Raw genomic sequence first — 25,999 nt, forward strand, 5'->3', positions numbered from 1 at the left:
GATATTTCATGTTTCCTTCTATTTTTTCAGTCTTTTGACTTTGTTTTATTTGTTCTTGTTGTCTTGAGAGATCATTAGCTTCTAATTGCTCAATTCTGGCCTTTAGGGATTGGTTTTCAGCTATAATCTTTCGGTTTTCGGCTATAATCTTCTGGTATTCCTTTTCAATCTGGTCATTTCTGGTGTTCAATTTGCTTATCAATTCATTTGGTTTCTGAGCCTCACTTTCCAATTGCAAGATCCTACCTTTTAAACTGTTATTTTCTTGCCAGATCTCTTCCATTTTCCTCAAAATCTCAGTTTTGAACTCTTCCATAGCTTGTGAGGAGTTTTCCTTATTTGAGGAGGGTCCGGATGCTTGTTTGTTCTCCTCCTCTGTTTGCTCGGTTGTCTGGCTTTTCTCTGTGTAAAAGCTGTCGAGTGTTAAAGACTTCTTTTTCTTGTTGTTAATCTTTCTCTTCTGAACTTCCTGAGACTGGGTAGCCATGGTTAGCCCAGCAGCTTCTCAGGTTTATCCTCGCGCTCAGGGTCTGTCCGCGGTCAAGCCCACTGGTGGACCCCCTTGCTTGATCCTCTGCCGGAGGTTTTTTTACAAGTCTCAGGCGCTGCTTCCACAGTCGTATACCCGCGTACGCTGGTTCCCCACTCAGGGTTTCAGAGATTTAGCTCGTGGCTGTGTCTGCCTCCACCCATGCCTCCGCGGAGCCTGAGCTCTGAACTAGCCTGAGCTCTGCTCCCGCGCTCTGTGCCCTAAGCCCGCGCTCAGAATTCGGGTGCCTTCTTTGGCTTTTTGGGGTCCCAAATCTTGCTGCTCTCAGGAACAGGCCCCGGAGCTGCCAATAACTCGATGGGTGCCCCAAACTTGCTCTATTTCTTTTTAACTGGCTTCAGCGCTATAGGTGGTGTATGTGGATGGGGTGGGGGTGGGGTGGTTGCTCAGCCCGCGATTTAGTGAGAGCTGTTTCACCCCTTTATAGCATGGAAATGCCTCGATTCCACGTACCTTCCACGCTGTGCCCTGTTGTGGGGTTCCTCCGTTCGTCTGGACTTGTTTTTATGTCCCCTTGAGGAGTTTTTTGTGTTTCGGTCAGGAGAGGTTAAGAGCTGCTTCTTACTCTGCCGTCATCTTAACCCGAAACCCCCAGTCTTGCAGTTTTGAATATCTAATGTTTATTTTTTATTTAAACCCTTGTACTTCGGTGTATTGTTTCATAGGTGGAAGATTGGTAAGGGTGGGCAATGGGGGTCAAGTGACTTGCCCAGAGTCACACAGCTGGGAAGTGGCTGAGGCCGGGTTTGAACCTAGGACCTCCTGTCTCTGGGCCTGATCTAATGTTCATTTTGTCGAAGCCGTGATGGCAATGACAGGGATGGGGAAAGCTGAAGGGAGTCTGGAATGTAGGTTGCAGTTTAGTGGTTTGGAAGGAAGATCAGAATCCCAAATTTGCTTTGTCTTTGACCTCTGTTTTCTCAGCAGTAAGTGTTGTAGACTTTGATAATAGAATAAAATAAAAAGATTTTCGTTTAACAGCCAGTGAGATGGTTACTAAACAAACTGTTTGTCATGGGCTTCCAAACAGATGAATCCCATGTTTCATGCCCACATGCCATTCTTGGATAATTTCATGGAACAGGGCTTCAGCTTATAGGAAGAGATAAATCCCACATAGAATGAGGAAAGGGAGAGACGAGAGCATCCTTTTTTGTGACTTGTTTTGTGACAACATTTTCTCTTTGGTTGGAAATAGCGCATCACAAGGACAGGCCAAGAGTGACCTGGCAAAAGTCAGAAATTCCTTTTTGGCCCTTTAAACATCAGTATTTTGCTCACGTCATCATAGAAGCCTTAATTCACTTCAGTTTGGTCTATTTTATTTAAGTTTTAGTGATGACTTTTGTTTTTTAACCATAGATCATATTTATTTCCTAATACATTCCCCCCTCCCTGGCCTATCTGTAGGGGAAGGAGCACAGGCATGCAAAATGTCCCCCAAATCAGTCCCATGTTCCCTCTGCCCCCTCCCCTTTTCCTCTAGGACCAAGGTTAATCATTGCAGAGGGCCATCATTTCAGGTAATTCTCCCTCATGCTCTCAGAGCACCTCCTTTTTCCTTGGGAAGACATCCCTGGTGCTCTAGTGGGAAGTCTTTGTATCTGGAAGGTTTGAGTTCAGGTCCTGCCTCAGACATCTAGTGAATGAGTTTCTTAAACCATCGCAGACACCAGACCTGTTGGCCTGCCTCCTTATTGAGAGTTTGCTCCCCAGGCAATGACCGTTTCCCCCCAGAGATGGGCCCTGTGGGAGGGAGCGCCTCCTGATTGAAAATGAGAGAAAGGCAAGCCCTGAGAGCCTCATTGTGCTCATGGCGCTCTTTCTTACCTCCACCTTGTGCTGCTCTCTTCCCAGCCTGGAACCTCAAGTTTAACCTGGCTTCCAAGTACGGAGACTTCATGGCAGATCTGGATGAAGAGGACATGAGGAAGATGGAGGAGATCAAGGCCAGCCTGTTTGGCTGTGAGAGGCCGCTGGACATGATCCAGGTATGCGGGAGGACCCGACCTGGACCAGGGCCCAGGGAAAGAAGGTTCTCTGGCCCTGAATCCCCAGGGATGGATATGAATGCCCTTCCCGTGGTCGGCTGATTGTCAGGGACTTGGGGATTAGGATTTAGGCCTAGGCCCTAAGGGGACAAGCAAAGGGGAGAGCCTTGGCTACTGGCAGTGAGCTGACACTTCATGGGAAGTCTTGGGGGAGGGAGGGCACCAACTAGGTGGAGTGTCATTGGGGGTAGGGGTGAGGCAGCTACTGGTGGCTACAGAACCCTTGAAAGGCATCCTGAAGGAGGTGGCCTTTGGGCTGAGCTCTGGACTCACATCTAGCACTAACTGGTGCAGTGCCAGACTTAGAGTCAGGAAGGCCTGGCATTGAGTCTGGCCTCAGAAACTCACTAGCCGTGGGATCCCAGGCAATCACTTGACCTCTTTTCACCTTAGTTTCCTCATCTATAAAATGGGGGTGATAATGGTGCCTCCCAGGTTTGTGGTGGTGAGGATCAAAAGAGAGAATATTTGTAAAATGCTTAGCTCAGGGCTTGGCACACAGCACATTCTGTGGAAATACTTGCATCATCAACATTATTCCCAGAATCTTCATAGTGGGTAAGAGCAGCCCAGACTGACCATCTCTCATTCCCCCATGTCTAGCTGCTCCTGTGTCACTAGGCTTCAGCAGCTTTCTCCTCTTGGCTCCTCCCAGTATCCCCATTGTGGGGAAGCCCCAACACTTCTCTAACTCCTCAGCTCCCCCCATTAGAATGTGAGCTCCTTAAAGGCAGCCACTGTTGTTTTAGCTGCAATTTCTGTCCCCAGTGCTTAGGGCAGTGAGGAGCACAGAGGAAGCCCTTCTGAGTGCCTGGAATATGGCGGGGGGATGCCCCTTGTGGCGGGATTGTGTGAGGGAGCCCCGCTGTAGGGGGCTGATCTCAATCCACAAAGAGGCATCATTGGAGCTCCTGGAGCTGGACTCCAAGATCTGTGCTGCTTTCAGGACTGCCCTGTACCAACCTTTTTCTGGCATTTATTAATTCCTCTAGTACTAGGTGAAGCTCCAGTTTGTGGTGGATTTAGATTGCATTTGTTTCACTTGGTGAAGTTGAAGGTTTCAGTTTTCTTTGAGGCATAGCATCACAGACAGCTCCTTTCAGATTTCTGGTTGTTACTCAACATATATGCAGTTCAGGAATTATAAATACAAATGTGCTCCCCACCCCCACCCCCAATCTCCTAGAAGGACAATTCTTGCCCTCAAGGATCTTAACATGTTTATGGGAGAAGCCACCATGGAAAAAAGGAGCTGAAAAGTGGAGGATAGGGGAGGAATAGTGGTTAAATCTGGAGAATTAAGGATTGCTGGTCAGGACCCTTCTTCTGGGTGGAACATCTGGGAAGAACCATTCAGTAGCTGGAGGGGCACAAAATATTTATTTTTGAAAGCCTGCTTTTCACAACTTTTTCTTTTTTTAAAAAAATTATTAAAGAACAATTTTTTCCAGTTTCTTGCTTTCTTTGTGATCTTCATTGCATTTTGTTTGTGCAAAAACTTTTAAAATAAAATTCATGTAATCAAGATGATCCATTTTACCTCCTGTGATTTTTTCTTTCTCTTCCATTTGGTCATAAACTCTTCCCTTATTCATAAATCTGACATGTACTAATTTATTGATGATATCCAATTTCTTGTCTGAATCATGTACCCAACCTGAGCTTATTTAGGTGTATGATGAGAGATAGTGGTCTTTGCCAAGGTTCTATCAAACTACTTTCCAGAACTTTAGTCAAATGATAAATTCTTACCCCCAATGCTTGGATCTTTGGTTTATCAAATACCAGATTGCCATGGTCATTTACTGCTGTGTATTGTGTACCTAATCTATTCCACCCAGCGACCACAATTTTTTTTTTTTTTAAACCCTTACCTTCTGTCTTGGAGCCAATACTGTGTATTGGCTCCAAGGCAGAAGAGTGGCAAGGGTGGGCAATGGAGGTTAAGTGACTTGGCCAGGGTCACACAGCTAGGAAGTGTCTGAGGCCAGATTTGAACCTAGGACCTCCTGTCTCTAGGCCTGGCTCTCAATTCACTGAGCTACCCAGCTGTCCCCACCAAATTGTTTTGATGATTATTGTTTTATAGTATAGTTTGAGATCTGGTACTACTTAATTCCTTGATATTTTTGACCTTTTGTTCTTCCAGATAAATTTTGTTATTATTTTTTCTAGTTCCATAAAATAACTTTTTGATAGTTTGGTTGGTATGGTACTGAACAAGTAAATTAATTTAGGTAGGATTGTCACTTTTATCATATTAGCTTGTTCTTATTCATGATCAATTAATATATTTCCAATTGTTTAGATCTGAATTTGTGTAAAGTATTTTGTAATTTTCTTCATATAATTTCTGTATCTGTCTTGGCAAGTGTATTTCCAGGTATTTTATATTGTCTAGTTATTTTAATTTTTTTTTTAATTTTTATTTATTTTTTAAACCCTTAACTTCTGTGTATTGACTTATAGGTGGAAGAGTGGTAAGGGTAGGCAATGGGGGTCAAGTGACTTGCCCAGGGTTACACAGCTGGGAAGTATCTGAGGCCGGATTTGAACCTAGGACCTCCCGTCTCTAGGCCCAGCTCTCAATCCACTGAGCTACCCAGCTGCCCCCTTGTCTAGTTATTTTAAATGGAATTTTTCTTTCTATCTCTTGTTGGTAAAATATAGAAATGCTGATGATTTGAGTGGGTTTATTTTTTATTCTGCAACTTTGTCAAAGTTATTAATTTTTTAGTTGATAATGTGCAGGTTAAAATCATGTAGTATCCTCCACCATGTATTAGTATTAGTAATCGTAGATTGGCAACTTCTTTTAGAAAATTAGTGAAAGTTAGATGCCCTTTAGAAGAGAGATACCAGTCTCTCCTTATGAAGAGTAGAGAAATCCCTCTCCCCAAGCAACTTTATATACATAAAGATACATCTTGAATTCACTCTTTTCTAATGTAGCCAAAATCACCCATTTCCCCGCTTTTTCTAAATAGCTCTAATAGCCAGTATTCAGAAAGTTAAAAGAGGTTAGGTTCCTCTGGGAAAATTCCTAAAACTTATAGTTACAAACTTGAGTCCCTGTCCCAAATGTTTCCGTATGAAAGGCTTTGGTCATGTCTAAACTCTGAAACAACTTAGAAACTGCAAACTTGAGGAACACTCCCATGAGTTTCAGAACACTGGGAAACTTAAGGGGGGGTAGGACAAGATAAAGAAAATATAACATACACAGACATTGTGTTACACATAGATGGTGGACAGCAAAAAAGAGGAACATTGTGTTAATTTCCTATATTATTACCAACTGTGTGTTCCCCTCCATCTTATTTTCCCTTTTGATCCTACTCTTTCTCTCTCCTTTCACTCTCTCCTTCCTCATAAGTGTTTTGCTTTTAATTTTCTCCTCCCCAATTCCTCCTCCCCTTATTACCTCCATTGTTTTATTCCCCTCCTGCTTCTCTGTAGGGTAAGATAGGATTCTATACCTCGGTGAATCTGGCCATTATTCCCTCTCTGAGCTAGTTTTGATGAGAGTAAAGTTTAAGCATTGTCTGTTTCCACCCTCATCCTCCCCTCCACTGTAATAGGTTTTTCATACCTCATTAGGGGAGATAATTTACCCCTTCTCCCTCTGTCTTCCCTTTTCCCTCAGTGCCATCCTCTTTTTCACTCGATTTTTTCTTTTTTTTTTGGCCTGTCGTGTCATCCTAATCAACTTTCTCTATGGATTCTCCTTCTAAGTGCTCGGGAAGTCATTAGCTTCTGCTTGCCCAATTCTAATTTTTAAGCAATTTGTTTCTTCTTTGAGCTTTTGACTCTCCTTTTTTATTTGGTCAATTCTGCTTTTTATGAAGCTCTTTTCTTTGTTGGATTTTTTGTACCTCTTTTTCCATTTCAGCAATTCTGCTTTGCATTGTTTTCTTTTTTCTTAGGATTTAATTTTTTTCTTTTTAGATTGCCCTGACATAATCATCTTGCAACTATACATTCTCATGTAGGATTGTAAACGTTTTTTCTTTATTGATGAATTCTCTTTTCACCATCTCCCGCTCTCTCATTATCCAGGAAAGACACCTGCTTGCTTGCAACCACAAATGTTTGTGCTCCTCTCTGCCCTGGGGAGCTGGTAACTGAGTAATGGGAGAAGTATAGTTGCCAAAGAGCTCCCAGGCCTGTACTTATTGTCTGCACCAACATCCCCTGTAATCTCTGTAATCTTTCTGACTGGTTATCCAATCCTCTTCCCATCGGGGGCCATGACAACTTCCAGAACTGCCACTGCCACCTCAAGACTCATGACTTGTGTTGCTGCCGTGTGGGCTCTGGGCTGGCTTCCATCCCATTGTCATAGACCTCTCTTTCCAATGTTCTGAGTTGTTTTGAACAGGAAAAATGCCTCACTTAACATTTCTGCTTCAGAATTCACTTGGTGCTTTAGTCTAAAGTTGTTTGGAGGTGAATGTTGAGAGAGTTAGGCTGAAATGTTCCCTCTACTCTGCTGACTGGGCTCTGCTTCTTCTTAGCTCTTTCTGACTGGTTTTGTTCCTTTTGCTCATGGAGAGAGTCATCCAAAAGCCTTCATTTCTCATCATGCCCAAATTTTCATCATTAGATAGTCCTATTTGTCCCAATTCTTAATTGTACTCCATAGGCTAAAGGGCAAAATGTGGTCAGTTATCTTTTCATATAAAATTTCTGGATCTAGCAAAGGTGTTCTTGACCTTTTCTTGAGTCTGTGACCCTTCTAGGTAGTCTATGCACCGTTTGCAGAAGAATGTTTTTAAATGCGCAGAGGGAAATACATAGGATTAAAAAAAGAAGCCAGTTCCATTGAAATAGTTAAAAAATATGTGGGGGAAAAAAGTTCTTAGACCCCAGGTTAAGAACCCCTGCATTTAGCAAAAGGAAACCATTCTCAGCCCCTCTTAATGCTATTGCCTTCCCTCTGCAGATTATCTTCTTTTTCTCCTGCATGTCGCTTGTTTATACAAATTGGTTTGCTTTTTGCCTTCCCTTTAGGAGGGGGAGCTGCCTGTGAGCAGGGATTATCTTTTGCCTTCTTCGTATCCCCAGCACCAAGCACAGGGCCCAGTGCTTATTGACTGGCTGGCTGACATAAGGGTGGCAGGGGAAAAGCACAGCCAGGAAGGCATGTGTGCTGAGGTCCCTTTTCTGAGCTTTCCAGGAAGACCCAAGCCTGAAACTGGGAGGCTATATTTGAGGGCACGCCGTGCTTATAATAATGAATGAAGGTCTTTGAAAGACCTGAAACAGGTGATGGGCCCCATCGCATGTGATACCTACATACAGGGCAAGATGATGTACAATGGAGAGTGGTCTCACATTCCACCACCACCACCACATTCCTCTGAAGAAAAGTCCTGTTTCCTTGTTTCTTCATCAGGAATCCTATATTTGCTTGGACTTATTTCATCAGTGATGGTGCTTGGCATAGTTAGTAAGTGCTTACTAAATACTTCGTCTGTCTGTCTATCTTATCTGCCAATTGATCGATTGATCTATTGATCTTTCTCCTCTTTATCTACCATCTCTCTTGACTGTCTCTCCTATCTGTTTCTATAATCTCTGTTACCATCTTGATCTGTCTTCTGGCTCTATCTGTTCATCTATTTGTCTGTCATCTCTGTCTACCATCTATTACCTATCAGACTGACTATTTAGTTTCTCCCGTCCATCTCTACTTCTCTCTCTTCTCTCCTCTCCTTCCCCTAACCCCCACAGTGGCAGAATCTCAGCTCAGAATATTGACTGGCTGGCTGACATAAGGGTCAGCTCAGCTCTGGAAGGGAGATTAGATGCTGCCTAGTTCAACTCTTACTTGAGATAAAATATTCTCACTAACATAATCCAATACCCAATAGTTCATCATGTCTTTGCTCAAAGACCTGTAGTGAAAAGACATCTCACTGTTTCCTGAGAACAAGTCATTTTACTTTTGGAAAGCTAACTTTTTGGAAGTCTTCCTGACTTGAGGCCAGATTTTGGCTCTGTGATTTCTGCCTTTTGCTCCCTTATGGAGCCAGGTAGAGTTACTCATTCACTGATATAGTGTGCCCCCTCCCTTTTTGTTACCCCCACTCTCTAATGCTCCATAAAAATTAAATGTAGAAGCCTGTGTTAGATCAAATTGCCAGGGAGCTAGATAAGATGTGATGCATAGAGGCTTAGCCTTCCCCATATGTCACCTTAATGGCATCCCATTCCTTGAACATGATGGGGATGAGATAGAGGATTCTTTTCTGCTTTCCTCCTTTCTTCCATCCCAGCTGTAATCACACTGAGTCCTCCCACCTTAGCTCTGTTACCTCGCTCTCTCCAGCACAAATTTGACAGACATCTCGGTACTGGTAATAAGGGCAAATGTTTCTTTTCTTTCCTGACACTCTTCCAACCTCATCTTATTGTTCTCATTTCAATCCTAGCTGAGGCCAACATCTCTGTTCTTTGGAGACTCTGAGCTAATGGTGCCACTGTTCTGTTAAAACCGATTAAAAGCTTCTAGCTCCTGCCTCATTTTAGAGACTTCATTGAATGGCAGTACAGATGGACCAGTCAGTTTTCTTCTTACCATCTCTTCCCACAGTGAACTCCCTACTTTTCTCACTCCACACAGGTCCAGGTTGGTAAGCCTTATCCTTGTTAGGGACTTCATAAAATCTGAGAATTGCCTTGAATTCTAGAAGGATTCCCTATAGGCCATCTAGCTCATCCTGGCATCAGTAGGAATCTCTGTAACCTTTTGGACAAGGGATCTTTGGGCTTGTACTTGTAGCCCACCTATTGGAGAGGAATAGACCACCTCCTGAGACAACGTCCTTTCAATATGAGATCAATCTAATGATTAGGAAAGTCAAACATTTCTTGGTTGAAATCTTGTCTCTTGAATCTTTTCTCCAGGCTAACATTCCTATGCCACATGAACTCAATCCCTATCTCTTTTCTGAATAGTCTGTGGTTACTGATGTCCCTCCAGAAAGTGTAGAGGCCATGATCAAACTCAGTGCTCCAGGCATGGTTGACCCATGCACAGTGCCGAAGCTCTCATTTCCCCCATCCTATGTGATTGCTAACTCAGTCTTTCATAACTTCCTATGTTGGATGTATAAAGTTGACTTTTTAAAAATCTGAGTGTAAATGTTTCATTTCTTGCTCTTAAGGTATGGACTTATCTAAAATAATTGTACACTTATCTAGCCCATATCTTTTGTTCTTTTCCAGAAAAATAGCATGGGTGATTTTGTAGTCCTTTGCTAAAAATCTAGGTAAGCAGGGCTGAAGGAAGACCATAGTGGATCATGACAAGCAAGGAAGGGTGGTTATTCCAATGTCATATTTAATATTTACATTATGAAATGATGGAAGAGGAGAGGTTTGTGGTTTTAGATGTAGTCTTTTTTATTTTTTAGTTTACATGTGGAATTGTGTGTTTTGCCATTTGTCATGTTTATGGTAAAAAGAGGAAAAACAAACAGGTAAACTGTTGACAGTGGAGAACCTCTTCAGGAGTCTGGGAATAAACTTCAGTGGGGGTCTGTGAATGGGCTGGAGAAAACAATTTCATCTTTGTGTTGGTGTATCTGGCTTCCTTTGTAATCGTTTATAGTTTATTTTGTGCATTTAAAGACATTGCAAGAAGGGGTTCCCTCAGTTTCCCCAGACTTCCAGAGGGGACTCCAGGACACAAAAGAATGTTAAAAAGAATCTGTGATTTACAGGGCTTTTTTTTATGAACACATTTTAATAGAAACCTTTTGTTTTCACATCATCTTCATTTCTGAATGTATTCCTACCTGTGTCCTTCCCCTCCCCTCCACCCCAACAGACATCCACTACATGTGGATTCCATGAGCCTTTGTCAGAGGATAGTCTGGAAGTGACAGTGGAACCTAAGGAGTATTTGGTGTTCACCACAGTCATGAGTCAGGGATACAGGTGAAATTGTAACCGGTGCCAGAAGGAGTGTCACATCTCAGTCAGCGCCAGAATATGGGAGAGGAGCAAGAGGAAGACAGGAGCAGGGGCTGGGAGAGTGCAGTGGAGGGTCGGGCAGGTCCTGGAGTGGGCCCTGGGAAAGGGTTGGGGTGGATGGCCAGGCAGGCATGGCTGGCCGGTTGTGGGGAGGAGCCTGTTTTTCTCTGGCCTGGGTTGGTATTCTGAAGCTGGGTAGAGTAGAGGCCATGGGAGTGTGTTAACTAGCTGTTGGATGGAGCTCAGGCAAAATGGCAGAGAAGTAATTTTGCCTGGCCTCCTGCCTTGGTGCTGTGCCTTGGGAGGTGTTTGGATCCCCATCTTGTGGCGAGTGTGAGCTGGTCTGGTCAGTGGGCCGCTGCGTCCTTGGGCCAGCTCAGAGCAAGCCTGGAGGCCTTTTCTGTATGCGAGGGCATAGCAAGGAGGCCAGAGGTGGTGGAGATGGATTAACTTACCCTTATATAATATGAAATACAAAGTTCATGAGTCTGTGGCCTCTCTCGGCATACTGTCTATGAGCTCTCAGGAGGGTGCCTAAAACAGTGCTTTATTCTCTAAGCCAAATGCTTCATTTTATAAATGAGGAAATTGGGCCTTAGACAGTTGCCCTCGGTTATAACAGGTAGTCAGAATTAAAACCCAAATCCTGTTAATTCAAATCCAGTGCACCTCTGGTGCTCACATAATGGAAAAGATGAATGTTCTAATCTTCCACCGTTTAGGAAACATAGAAATGACAGAGCCAAAGTGACTAATTTATGAAGATGACAAAGGGGGGCCTTTGGGAAAGGCAAAAGATGGGATTGCTGGTAGCACCTCAAAGGATGGTGGAGGGTCTTGTCTAATAGCAGGCCATAGGGTGGGGTTCATAGTGAAAAAAGCACTTTTTGGAGTCAGTGAGTAGAGGAGCTGAGGTAGAACCCTCTTACACTGTGGTCTTGGGGGCGTCCCTTAGCCTAGTGGGCGCGCATTTCTTCCTTCTGCAGATGATCGTCTTTCCACCTCTCAATGTGTAACCCATTACCCTATTCTAGTGTTAGGAGAGGACCTGGTCTTTTGAAGCCCGTGCACTCTTAGAGTTCTTATCTTTCCTGTGTTACCTTTTCTGTTGGTGGTGGAATGTTCCCAACAGTCATGCCAGATCTTAGAGAATAAACTGATTTTCACATAGTAGTTTGCTGCTACTTTAACAAAGCTTTTGTATTTTCTTAGGGTTTGCCGTGCCCGGTGGGGATGAGAAATATCCCTGAAACATTTTGTAATCATCTCTTTATTGAAGCTCATGAAAAAGGCTGCTTCAGAACTATGGCTAATGACCAATCTGACAACCCTTCTCGTGGCTTCAGATCTAAGGAGACTGCAGAGGTGAATCAAGGACAGTCAGCAGCAACTTGGAGTGTGCAGCTCGCCAGCCACGAAAAGCCAGCTCTCCAAAGCTCTCAGGCAAAAACATGGAGCTCTTCTAGGACAGGAAGCCACCAGCCATTCTTGAGCTCCACATCTGAGGCTCTTTATGTTAGCAAGGGGGCAACAAGGCCATTCCATGAAGAGGCAGAGACACAGCTGGTGCGATCAGTGGGACCTGCCCAGGGGTCCTCCCAAGAACCCATCAGTCATTCATCTCATCCATCCTCGGGCTACTCCGAGACCTACAGAAGCTCCCAAGGCTTCTCTGATGCTCTGATTGTGGTTCAGACTGACCGAGCACAAAGCCCTTCCCATGCCTCCAAGAGACTGCCCGTGCAGGCATCGAAGAGCCCTCCTACAATTACAAGCCAAGCCCTGGCAGGTTCCCTAAGGAAAGATCCAGTGCTCACAGGAGTTCGTGATCGGATGTCCATTGATTTGTCTGTCACCACAAAAAGCTTTCAAGACCGAGGATTACCAGCAACACCAGCTATTAAAACTGCTGCTGAGCCCCAGCCCAGTACCAAGGAGAGTTGGCCAGCTGATCCCCGGGACCTTGGCAGAGGCTTGAATGCCAAGTCGCTCGGAGGAAAGGAGCAGGGTCTCCCTTCTGGCATTGCCCCTGAGGAGCATATGATACAGTACCAGCCTCGGGAAGTCCTGCCTGGAGAGAGCCAGGGGGCACCTGGACGCTTCTCCCAGATTCTTCTTTCCCATCCTCCTCTTTCCCATCCTCCTCTTTCCCATCCTCCTCTTTCCCATCCTCCTCTTTCCCAGCCTCCTTTTTCCCAGCCACCTCTTTCCCAGCCTCCCCTTTCCCAGCCTCCCCTTTCCCAGCATCATGGCCGTTTCGTGGCAGAACAGGGTCAGCTGAAGCCAAACACACGTCGTGTAGCAGACATGGAGGCAGAGGCGGACTTCAGAGTACGTCCAAGCTCCCCACCTCTAGACGGAGAAGTGTCTTCTTCGTTTCCATGCTCTTCAAGCAAAAGGGCCATCTCTTATCTTCGGATTACGCTCTCCCCCAATCCTTGCAGTGGCACGCTGAATGGGGAGACTTTCCTGAAAAGGCAGCACACGATGGATGCTGGCACTAGAACAAGACTTCAGAATTCACTGAGTGTGGCCACACGTCCCTCAAAGCCTTGCTTGCCTATGCCTATGCTGCTGTGCCCTCCAGAATCGACCTTACCGCTACCAGATAAAGAGTTCTTAGATTGTCTACCTCACAGGAACGGCCAGCCTTTGAAATCCTTTTCAAGGCAAACCCAAGTTAATTGTTCAGATTTGGAGGCTCACTCACATTCGAAAGGAGTCCCGAACACTGATAACTGGTAAGTAGCCCTCACCCTTGGCAGTACCAGACAAGCTGATTAAAGTCATCATAAAGAGCAGTAGAGTAGATCAAACTCTGTGGGGCAAAAGGGAAAATCATTTCTTTTGGCAGGAATGAGTGTTTTAGGTGGTTTAATAGCTTTATAAAGAGGGAACAGTTGTTATTTATATTTTATCCATGAACCTGGTCACGATGGTATTAAGAAAATGGAGAGCAAAAAACAAAGAATAAAATAAATTTCTTTGGTTGAAAAAATTAAAACAAGTTCTTAGAGGGAATTTTTTTTTATAAATAATATGGACAAGAAATTCCATAGTGAAAGATGGCAGCAAACTTTGGGTTAGTGAAATCCCTACTCTGGGTAATACTGTGGCAAGATTTTATAGAACTCTCTGCTTGGTTAGAAAAATGGTCAGTGAGTTTTTTAGGGACAAATGGAAAACAGTGAAAGCACATAGTCAAAAATAATCCAAAAAACATTTAGAAAATGATCAAGTTGAGTTTCTCAATTCTTCTCTTCTTTCAGGAAAAGGTAGAGACTTCATTTTTAGCCATTGTACTGATGATATTGTTGGTACATTGTGATTTTGAGGCCTGTCTAGTATAAATTCTTGGCACCCCCGAATCATTCAACAAAGTTGGATCTGGTATCCCTTTGCAGATCTTGTGATAATTTTTGCTGCCAATACCCTAGAGTAGGAAAAGGGAATATTTCTCTATTTAAGATGTTTCCTACCCTTTGCCTTCTATGTTTCTTCATTGTAGCCACCTTTATTATTATTTTTTCCCTATAAGAGTCTACCTCACACATCAGATTCAAGAGCCACAACAAAAATTTACTGCCCTATGACTGACTTCTAAGATAGGTTTACATAGTTGATATCTTCTCAGCTTAGGTTGTGGGATTGACCGGCCATAGGAATCGCACAGCTGGAAGGAACCACAGACAAAGCTCATTTAGTCCCTTTAATAATATTTAATATTAATAATGATAAATATCTCTTTTTATAGTTAAATTGAGGTCCATCCATTGGTCCAAAGTCACATATCCAAGCCCATGACAGAATTAGGATTCAGGTCCCTCAGTGAAATGCTATACTTTTTGCCTTGCACTTAATGGTGCTTTCAACTGAATCAAAGATTTAAAAATATTTTTAAAATACCTATTAAACAAGTGAAAGAAAAATGAATCTATTCTCAATTGTGAAGGAAAACTAGTTCTAGAATAAAAATTACTAAAGACAAAATTGGTAGACCTGATTATATAAAAACAAAAAGATTTTTCATGGCAAAAACAATATCCAGAATTAAGAGAAACTTTACAAAAATGTTATGGTAAATACAGAAGTAATACATGTGATTGAGTGGTTAATGTTTTTTCTTTAATGGACAAAGTATATGAATAGGTAATTTTCAAAGCTGTAAATATGATTTAAAAGCACTTGAAAAATTGTTAAAACTCTAGTAATCAATGAAATGTAAAGGAAAACAACTCCATACTCATGAATTTCTCAAAGGGAGTACAAGAATCACAAAATTCTGTGTTGTTGGAGTTGACTCTTATTTTCTTTTTACAGAAGAGGGGACTGACTGAGCTGAGAGGCAAAGTAACTTACTAATAAATGATTTGGCTAATGAGCATTGAGGCTGGATTCATAGCCTGGTCTTGCATCTCCCATGCCATGTTAAAGTGGGCAGTTGTGCCCTTTGTTCTGGGGGCAATTCTTCTAGGATGACTGTAGCTTTGTGACATTATTAAAAAGGAAAAATATTGAAAACCTTGGAACAACTTTCTATGCCCCCTGTGCCTAAAGCAGTGCTGCCCTCTCCCTCAGAAAGCAAGACTAGGGGCCACTAACCCATGTGTGAGGATCGCCGCTGACTGCAAATTGACTTAATTTGGAATGTAATATTATCTTTGCTGTAGCTTATTTTTATTTATTTATTTTTAGTATTTTCCATTTCCATTTTTTTATTTTTTAAACCCTTAACTTTCTGTGTATTGGCTCCTAGGTGGAAGAGTGGTAAGGGTAGGCAATGTGGGTCAAGTGACTTGCCCAGGGTCACACAGCTGGGAAGTGTCTGAGGCCAGATTGGAACCCAGGTCCTCCTGTCTCTAGGCCTGGCTCTCCATCCACTAAGCTACCCAGCTGCCCCCTCCATTTACATTTTAATCTGGTTCTGGCCACATTCGGGAGTGCTACAGATCACATCTGGAATGTGAGCCATGTTTCAACACCTCTATCTTAAAACTTTTTTGGGAAATGGTTGGACAAATTGCAGCGTATCACTGTTAATGAAATTCTGTCATCCCATTTTAAGAAATGGCAGATATGAGGAGTGGAACATACAAAATGGTGTTGGGGGGAAAATACAAGGACAAGAAAATAAACTTTCATTGCAATTATTTAAAAGTAAACCCAACAGAAATATATGAATAGACAGATACTGCATTAATAATAATAGCTAGTATTTGTACATTTTAAGCTTTGTAAAGTACTTATCAGATTTGATCCTTATAATCACCTTGGAATGTGAATCTTTTTTTATCTCCATTGTACAAGTGAGGAAACCTAGATAAAGAAGGGGGAAGTGTCCCAAGATAGGATTTGAACTCAAGTCTTCTGGATTCCAAGTTCAGCATTTGTCCACAGTGCCATCTAGCTATCTTAATTTTTTTCCCAGTCATACATGTCATTGATATTTTTTCAAATAATTTTTTATTTTTTAGAAAAGTTAACATGGTTACATGATTCATGCTCTTACTTTCCCCTTCACTCCCCTCCTTGTCCCCCCCCCCCCATAGCCGATGCGCATTTCCCCTGGTTTTAACATGTGTCCTTGATCAAGACTTATTTCCAAATTGTTGATCGTTGCCATGTCATTGATATTTTTATTCAACTTCTTACTAGCTAGAGACTTTGAATAAGTAGTTTGTCTTTTATTTTGTAGTCAATGGAATTTAGAGCAAGGGAATGATGCTGAAAATAATGTTTTTGATGACTGGAGGAGGAAGTATGTAGCTTATTATTGGACTGGAAGGTCAGTTTTTTACATTTTGGCTGTGTTGTCTGTGACTCTTCAAAATTCAGAAAGATTGCGTTCCAGGTAGGGAAATCAATATGTTGATCAGGCCAGCAATAAGCAGTAAATTAGTTGGTCAGTGATCTTTTTTCGTCATCAAAGACAATGACATTCAACATCATTATTTCATCTTCCCTATGACATTTAATTGGTGAATTCCTAACGAAGAGGTGGATGTAATAATTTTTCAGGCCCTCCCTGATCATTGGATTCCAATATCTAGATGAAGAAATAAGGTTCAATCTGGCCAGGTGGGACTTTTTTCTGTTCACCCCAGTGGGGGACTTGAAATCTCATTCAGGGTTTGTGGCTTGCTATAGCTCAGGGTCCCTCCTTGTCGTTCAGCCCCATGACTGAAGAGGGAATCTGGTGATCTGAGTTGTAGGGAGGTGACATTGATTTCAAGTAGTTCTTCCCACCGAACCAGAATTTGAACTCTTTCTCCAACTTTGAATCTAGGGCTCTTTCCAGTATTTCAGTATTCTCTCTTAGTCAGAGACGGTAGTGGCCTCCTTGGACTAATAATAAAGATTGCTGATAGCATTTTCATAGTACATTTGACCAAGTTCACACTAGTAGTTTTGTCAGAACTGATTCCAAGCTCACTTTTTTTTTTTCTAGAACATCCTCCTGGCAAAGATGGGGTTGTAAGGGGATGAGACATTTTGATGAAGGACAATAAAGGCCTCAGGGAATAGCTTGGGCTGTTATGAGTGTGGTGGGACCATTAACAGAAAAGGAATATCAGGAGTGGAAGAAATAATAATGTAGTTCCCTAAGGGCTGATTTTACTGTGGTTTCCCCCCTATCCCTTTTTTTACCTTTGTCCTAGCTTAGTCTCCTGTCATATCTAATCGTGCTTGTTCCCTAAGTTTCTGTCTAGGGTAGCCTCTTCTCTCCTTTTCTAGCATCTGTGGGCAGATAATTCTTTCCTCTTTCTCTAGTTTCAGCTTTTTTCCAGAACTCTAATTTCATGATTTATTTTTGACCCACTCATTCTTTAGGATTGTTATTTACTTTCTAGTTAATTTTTAATATTTGCTTCAAAGGCCCATTATTGAATGTAATTTTTATTGCATTATTGTTAGTAAAAGATGCATTAAATTTTTCTGTTTTTCTCTATTTGTTTTTGAGGTAATTATGCCCAGCACTTGGTCAGTTTTTGTAAAAGTTCCATGCACAGCTGAGAAATAGGTAAACTTTTCTCAATTCCCATTCTATATTCTCCAGAAGTCTGTCATATCTTAACTTTTCTAAAATTCTATTCATCTTCTTAACTTCCTTATTTTTTGTTAGATTTAATCTTAAGTGTGTGAGGGGTAAATTTCAGTCCCACAGTATTATAGTTTTACTGGTTTTTCCTTTAACTCATTTAACCTTTAAGATGCTATACCACTTAATGCAAATATGTTTCAAATTTATATTAATGCATTGTCTATGGTGCCTTTTATCAAAGTATAATTTTTCTGGTTATCTTTTAAAATTTGATCTATTTTTGTTCTTGCATTGTCTGAGATCAGCATTCTTCTCCAGCATTTTAACTCTGTGTGTATCTTTCTTTTTCAAATGTGGTTGGTTTTTTAGTTGTTTCTGTGTGTGTTCAATTCTTCATGACCCCATTTGGAGTTTTCCTGGCAAAAGATACTGGAGTGGTTTGCCATTTCCCTTTCTAGCTCATTTTAGAGGATGAGGAAATTGAGGCAGACTTGACTAGGATCTCGTAGCTATGAAGTTCTGAGCCTAGATTTGAACTCAGAAAGATGAGTCTTCCTGACTCCAGAGGCCTTTTCTCTATCCATTACACCATCTAGTTGCCACATCAAATGTAATACTTGTAAACAGTCTATTGTTGGATTCTGGTTTCTAATCCATTCTGCTGTCCTCTTCTGTTTTATGGGTAAGTTCATCTCCTTCACAGTCATAGTTCTAATTGCTAATTGTGCATTTCCCTCTATTCTATTATACTTTTCCTTTCCTTTTTTTTTTTTTTTTTTGGCTTGCCCCCTCTTTGAGAGTTGGTATCCCCTTAATCCTTCCTCCTTCTTTTTCTTCCCCATTCTTTAATCCCTTTTCTCCTTATTTTCCTGTTGAGTAAGATATATTTTTGTAAGGAATGGTAGAAATAGATGTAGTCTTTCAATTTTAATCAGTTCAGATTAGAGTGAAGTTCAGGGGTTGCTCATTCCCTTTCAGTGTCTTTTTCTTATTGTAGAAACTCCTCCTTGGGCATTTCATGTATGTGAGAAAATGTTCCCCATTTTTCTTCTCCCTTTTCCCTTCTAATGTAATTCTTTTTCTCATCTTCACTCTTGCTATTCTTTTGGGATCATTCAGACATCTCAAAATCACACCCGGGCCCTCACCTTTTTACTCACCTTTGGTGATGCTGAAGTTCTGAAGGGCTATGTAGCATCTCCCCATATAAGTATAGAAATAGTTTAATCTTGGTTAATCTCTAATAATATTTTGCACTCATATTTCCTTTTTTATGCTTCTCTTGACTCCTGTGTTTGTGTCTCATTTTCTACTTTCCTCTAGTTATTTCATCAGGAATGCTTAGAATCCTCAATTTTTTCCAATGTAGGATTAAACTGAATTTTGATGGGTATGTAATTTTTATAAGCCTAGATCCTTTGCCTATTAATATCATATTCCAAACTCTCCAGTTCTTTATGGTGGTGGCTGCTAAATCTCGTGTGATTTTGGTTGTGGCTTTTTGGTTCTTGAATTCTTTCTTTCTAGCTGCTTACAAAATGTCCTCCCTTAACTTGGAATTTTGGCTATATTTCTGGAAGTTTTTGTTTTTTCTCCTTGAAACTAACTAGTGGATATGTATGTGTATATACACACATATATTTATATAATAATATATAAATTATATATTGTTATATACATTACATAAAATATATAAGTAAAATCATATAAATAAATAAAAATAAGTGAAAATGCATATTTAAATATTTAAATCACACATTTCAAACACACATTCAACATCTCATTTATTTATTTTTATTTTGTTTATTAATAAGTTAATAATAATATATATATTTAAAACCCTCACCTTCCATCTTAGAATCAATACTATGTATTGCTTCCAAGGCAGTCTTCAAGAGCAGTGAGGGCTAAGCAATGGGGGATAAGTGACTTACCTCACATAGCTAGGAAGTGTCTGAGGCCAGATTTGAACCTAGAACCTCCCATCTCTAGGCCTGCTCTCAATCCACTGAGCTACCCAGCTGCTCCCTAGTATATTCTTTGAAGTTCTACTTTGCCCTTTTGTTCTATGATATCCTGGCAATTTTCTTTTATGATTTTTGAAATATGTCTAGGCTCGTTTTTGGTTCTTGACTTTCAAGTAGCCTAGTGATTCTTAAAAATGATTTTTCCTTGATCTATTTCCCAAGTGAGTCGGTTTTCCTAGGAGATATTTCATATTTTTTTCTGTGTTTTTTTCTAGCCTTTTGACTGTGTTTTATTATTTCTTGCCATCTTATGTGGAATCATTACTTTCTATTTTACCAATTCCAGTTTTCAAGGAGTTATTTTCTTCAAATAAATTTCTCTTTTCATATCTTTCTTCCCTAATGCATCACTTTCTCCCTTACCTTTTTTTTCCTCAGTACTGCTCTGATTTGATTTTTAAAATAGTTTTAGCTCTTTGCCTATTGCTTTAATGCTTCTAGAAAATCACGTGGACCTCAGCACAGTTTTCTTCTTAGGTTTTGCTTAGTGATGTTTTTGAGACATTCTCTTTTCTCTGTGTGTGTTTTGAATTTCCTTGTCAGCATAATAACCCCCTCATTTCACTTCTCTTCTCTCACATTCTTCTAGCCTACCTCTTTTCTGACATTACATTAGTGCTGGTTGACCTCCCAAATAAATTGATTTATTAAGCAATGCATGCCAATTGCCTAACAAATTGGAACAGACCTCAGTTGGTACTGGACCTTGAGTATGGGGGGGAGGTGGTATGCGTTGAAAGGAAACAGTGGGAGATAAACCAGGACACAAGTCATATGATTTCTTTTTGGAGAAAAGATTAAGGGCTTTCCCAGGTAGAAGAGGGATGAGTGAGTTTTGAGAACTGGGAGAGGAAAGAACAGACAGGTTCAATTCCCTGAAATCAGAAAAAGAGGCATCCCACTGCTGCCAGGGTCCATATTCAATCAAAGGATCAAGGAAACAATAACTGACCAGTAAAGGAGGACCAGTTTTCATATAACACACATGAGTTCCTTAAGATGCATAATTGTGAAAAAACTCCTTGCCTCAGACTTCAGATCTGATTGGGTTTCTGGTCAGCATCACCTCAATCCTTAGTCCAGGATTTTGAAGCAGCAGAGAGAGATGGCCCAGCTTCACAATCATGCCAGGCTAGGTTCAAACAGTACATTTAAGTTTTCTCACAAGAAAAAAATTGAACTAGACCTGTAACTGAATAGAAAGGAGATTGAGCTATCTCCAGAATTGAGACACAAAGTGGAGTCAGCATGGTTCACTTAATTCCCACAGTACTGACCATCTTGTTTTCCTCAACCAGGAATCTCCAGAATCCTAGTATTTTCACTTGTTCTCCCCCATGCCTGCAATATTCTTCCTTATCATCTGATTCCTGTTCCCTGGCTTCCTTCAGGTACCACCTAAAATCCTACCTTCTATAAGACAGTATCCCTGTGTGCGCAGTGCCCGAAATCTAGTTGGTACTTAATAAATGCTCGTGCTCTTGTTTCCTGTAGGACTTGAGGTTGAGGACCACATTCTACAGGAGGCCCTTTCTTTCTAGGTGCCCCACTTAATAGTGCCTTCCTTTGTCAGGTCTCCTCATATATGCTATTATCTTGTAAGAACCTTTGTAGATTGTAAGCTTCTTATAGGAAGGATAGTTTTCCCCTTTCCTCTGTATCCTGAGCATTTAGCACAAATCCTTAATAAATGTTTGCTGACTGACTGAAATGCCCATGACGTTGAAATCCTAGCCCAGTGCCATATTCTTGATGAAAAATAATAATCACTCCCATTTATTTAGCTCTTCAAAGTTTACAAAGATCTTTCTCAACACTGCTGCAGAAAGTGAGCCTCACTTCCTCGGAACTTTTGTAACATTTTATTGTTTATATCTTGTCATAGAAGAATTGGAGATGCAGGGACTTTAGCTATGGAACACATTCAACCCTTTCCCTTTGTCCATCCTGGTGCTTTCATCATCTGGAATTCTGTTTCTAAGGAAAGATCATCTTAATTCCTCCTGAAAGGTTTCTTTTTATGCAGAACAAATACATTTTTGCAACTTGTTTTCCCAAGGGACATGTCTAAGGTTAAAGGGCAAGCAGGATCCAGAAGGGTTTTGATAGAAAGATGTGGAATGGGGCATTGTAGGGGAGTGTGTGTCTGTGTGACCATTTGATGTTGATGTTATCAAATATGACCTTGGTTTTTTTTTTTTATTGAAATAGAATTTTTCCAAAGACACAAACTGGTTTTACACAGACTGTTACATTTTACCCTGTGTGCCATTTCTTCTTTAGTGTAACATTCGATAACTCCAGGAATGCATATCCTGCCTCTTCTCTCAAGTTGTCATCGGATGCCAACACTCAGATAACAACAACTGAGGGTTCAGAAAAGACCACAATTTCATCAGAGATTTTTATTAGTTCTCACATCCCTAACAAGCCATCTCATGGCCCAACTGGTAAGAAAGCTTGATTTTATTATCTGTTTATGCATTTAAATGTCAAATCTGTTTTTATGCATATGTAATTAATAGACCAACTGTCATACTTTTGAGTCATCCTGGAGATTTGTGATGACCAGGGCTAGAGAAACTTATAAGTTTTTTTGTGGCTTTTAAAAGTTGGCAATAAAATCAAGTTTCAAGAATAATAGGATCTATTGTGCTTTTTTGAATTTAAATTTTTTACCTTATTAAGAGAACGTGATTTATTCATTCTGTTAGTGTTTGTCATCCCTCAACATGAGAATCCTGATCATGGAATACCAGAATTTGTGGTTATCTTGTATATAAAGAATTTATTAGTCATTCTTATATTTGGACTTTGAGTAATTCATTTCAGTTTAATTATCAAAAATTTATTAAGTTCCTACTTGGAACAGTGCATATGCTAGGGATAGAAAGACAAAAACTTTAAGCTTTTAGATCCTAAAAGAGCAGATTACTGGGGGATCCACTACACTATATACTTGAAGTAAATATGTAGGAATTTCAAGGGGGAGAGTCCTCATTACTTGCATGTAATAAGTTCTCAGTAGAACAAAGCTGTAATCTCCTTCTCCACACTCGGCATCCCTCCACCGTCTTTGGGCCCAAGTAATTCTTCTTCTCAAGAGATTGTAGTCTTCTGGGATTCCCAGTTGGACAGCATCAGTGGGAACCTGCTCTTTCTGCTGGGGGAGCATCATGTGAATGGTTGAAAGTACTGAGCCACTTTCCAGATGCCGCCCTGCCACTCTTTTTTCTCTTTTTTGGTCTGTCTCGCTTCACTGTTATTGAATTCTCTATTTGTGCATTTATTGCTGCTTGATTGCCTGTAGGCAGTATCAGGTACACTGTGAATCCCAGGTTTCTGGGCTGAGCCCAGGACCATCGAACATTCTTTTCCATGACTTGGATTAAGGCATAGATGGCGTAACTGGCAAAGAATAGACACCCAGGGAGAAATCAGCATTATCCAAAGAGATCTTGAGAAGCTAGAGCTATTGGATAAAGCAAAGAAGAAGTCAGTTCAGTTGGGATATGTGTGAAATAGGAGACTACCAAAAACAATCACCTTCATGATTTATCCATTGGGGAAGGAATGGTTAGAAAGCGATTTATGGTTTTAGCAAGCTATGGGTCAGCATGGGCCAGTGGGGTGACATGGAGACCAAAAAGCTAATGGTTCCTTGGGCTGCAGTAAAAAGCATGCCTGCCAAGGTAAGGTAGGATGATGGCTCCTTTGGGAGCATTTTAGCTCTGGTTGCTACAGGTTTTTAGGTTCTGGAAAAAATGACGACTATCCAGAAGAGCATGTTCTCAAGAATCAAGATTTCCTTCATTTGGGGGTGTTTAGTCTGGCGAGAGGAGAGGCCAGAGCTGGGACTGGTTACTGCCTTTGAGAGTTAGAGGTGGAAAGTGTTATAGGGAAAATGAGGAAAAGCAGGAAGGTAATCCAGTCCTCTCTTCAGATCAAGAGAATGAATCCTTCAGCCTAAGCTAACTGACTTCCCTCAGTAGAATTCTAGAATTCCTTACTCCTGCTTTCCCATGTTTCTGCATTTGACAGCAGTTCCTGCTTTTCCTCATTTTCCCTATAACAAAAGAGACCTCAGAGATGCCCCAGGCTAAGTCCTTATTTTACAGGGGGCAGTGTCAGAACTGGGAGTCAGACTCCAGGCTTGGGACCCTGGTTTGTCACTTCCTTCATTAAGCATATGGTGCCTCCTTGATGTACCTGTTAGTAAAATCTTTTGGTGGAGTGTGGAGGAGGATCATGAAGAGTACCCACTGATAAGAAAGGGAAATGCAGCAAAAGGTAAGCAAGTTTACCGAAGGCTTGGTGAAAAGACTCACATAAGTCATGTCATCTTGAGAGCGTTGGAGACAAATCTGGGACCCCAACATGTGACCAGTCTGTTGGGTGCATTGTAGCTGATTGTCTTCTCACCAGTGATGGTGGCCCCACCACATTTGGACTCTTGACTAAGAGCAGGCCATGAAGTGCAGCTTCAGGAACTAGAAATGTTACATGATTAAGAAAATATAGGAAAGAAGGAAAGGTTGACTGGACCAAGTGGTCTGTGCTGGAAGTGGAGGCATTCTGAGCAATATCATTGGTTGAGAGATTACCTCTTAAGATAGCTCCAGGGAGGGAACATTCCAAATGCTTAGAAAACATAAAAACCTTATTTTAAAATGGCAGTTGAGAACAATCGATAACTTTTAGCTTTTATGCTTACTTTCCTATGTCTATAAAATGTTTATAAGAATACCACTGCTCACTATTGGTGAATCCCATGTGTACATATGATCCCACAGAAATAACATAAAATTGCTAAAGATGACAGCTTCATAAGCAAGAGATTGAAGACCTTTGGGACACATGGCATTTCATCCCTGCCACTCGCTGAACTTAAGGGGGTCAGAAAAAGAAAGTCAGTTTTTGAAGTGGGCACCTGGTTAAGAAGATGGTATCTGAGAAGGAGATTTGGATTTCTGGACCAGGGCTTCAAATGTGGGAATGACAGGGTCTGGTCAGGGATGGAGCCTCCAAGAGCTGATTAGCATGCATAAGCCTTGTAAATCTAATCTAATAGGCTTCAGACTGAAAGAGAAAGGCTAGGGAATGAATTGCCTATGTGTATCCATCAAAGTTGATTCTAGCAAGAGTAACTACATTGGAGGGAAAAAGCAGTAGGTTCTCCCAGAATTTTTCAGGATCCAGAATTCAAGGAAGGAACTAGGAATAAATCCCATGGCTTGCTGGATCAGTATACAAATGCATCAAGTATGTGTTACAAACAGTTAACTATTGATCTTTCTGTGAGAAGTATATTTGGCTCTCTAGTGTCACAGAGACTAAGATGGGATCCCTAGGCCTGGAGTCAGTAAACATTTATTTAGCCCTTCCTGTGTGGCAGGCACTGTGCTAAGTGCTGGAGGTACAAATGTGAGGAGAGAAGGGTAGGCCCTGCCCTTCAGGAGCTTACAGGTCCCCCAAGGAAACTAAAGAGAGTGGGGTGGGGAGGAAGGTGCCTAATGCCAGGTCCTAGTGGAGAAGTCAGAGCAGGCCAAAAGGAGCAAAGCCAGGAGAAAAGTGAGGGAATCAGTGATGGGGCACAGGCTGTATCAGAGGTCAGAAGCTCACTGTACTCCTTTGGGGAAATCTAGGAAGCAAAAGGGGCAATCCGTGGCAGAGAGGACAGATGTGAGATTTCCATAAAGTGAGCCCGACTCTCACAGAGTGAGGTAGTTGTTCTGGGGGAACTTCAGATGTGTGCCGGATGTCTACCAGAATTCTCCTTGTCCAAACAGAGTGGCTTATCCTTTCTTGACTTGCTAATTAAATCCTTCAAGAGCTATAGGAACCAGTAAGGAAAGCTTGTATTTTGAACCTGATAAAGAAGAAAGTCTTGGATAAGAAATTATAGGAAACTTTTGGGTAGGTGGATCAGTTCTTCTTAGCATTTTTGATACACAAAAGGAAGATTGGGTGTCCTATGACATGTACCTTGTGTTTGTTGTGAACAGATTTCAGAGTTTTTAAATGACGGCTAGATAGGATCTTAAAATTCTGTAGGGGAATTCCAACCAGAAAGGATAGGAAACCTCTTCCAAATGAAATGTTTAATAAGGCCCTTATATTTTCTCTTAGTATTAATGCTAAGACAGAGTGGCAAGGGCAAGGCAAAGGGGTTCCTTACTCAGGACCACACAGCTAGGAAGTATCTGAGACTAGATTTGAACCCAGGTCATCCTGACTCCAGGTGCTCTACCTAGCTTCCCTTCCAAATGAAAATTTGAAAACACAAAGAAACAATACCAGTGATGAGGAAGAAGTGAGAATTGTCTAAAGAGACCGATGTGATGTA

General features: G+C 41.3%; 1 protein-coding gene across 1 annotated transcript in view; it reads left to right on the forward strand.

Annotated features, from left to right (window-relative positions):
• Positions 1-25,999, forward strand: part of ALMS1 (ALMS1 centrosome and basal body associated protein) — a 105,414-nt gene that overhangs the window by 33,832 nt on the left and 45,583 nt on the right. The window contains exons 5-8 of the mRNA XM_044659290.1: positions 2,408-2,541; positions 11,797-11,949; positions 12,763-13,325; positions 21,937-22,103. Coding sequence (XP_044515225.1) covers positions 2,408-2,541; positions 11,797-11,949; positions 12,763-13,325; positions 21,937-22,103 — 1,017 coding nt within the window. The remainder of the gene's footprint in view (positions 1-2,407; positions 2,542-11,796; positions 11,950-12,762; positions 13,326-21,936; positions 22,104-25,999) is intronic.

Source organism: Gracilinanus agilis, chromosome 2 (genome assembly GCF_016433145.1).
Source record: "Gracilinanus agilis isolate LMUSP501 chromosome 2, AgileGrace, whole genome shotgun sequence".
In the NCBI taxonomy this organism is placed as follows: domain Eukaryota; kingdom Metazoa; phylum Chordata; class Mammalia; order Didelphimorphia; family Didelphidae; genus Gracilinanus; species Gracilinanus agilis.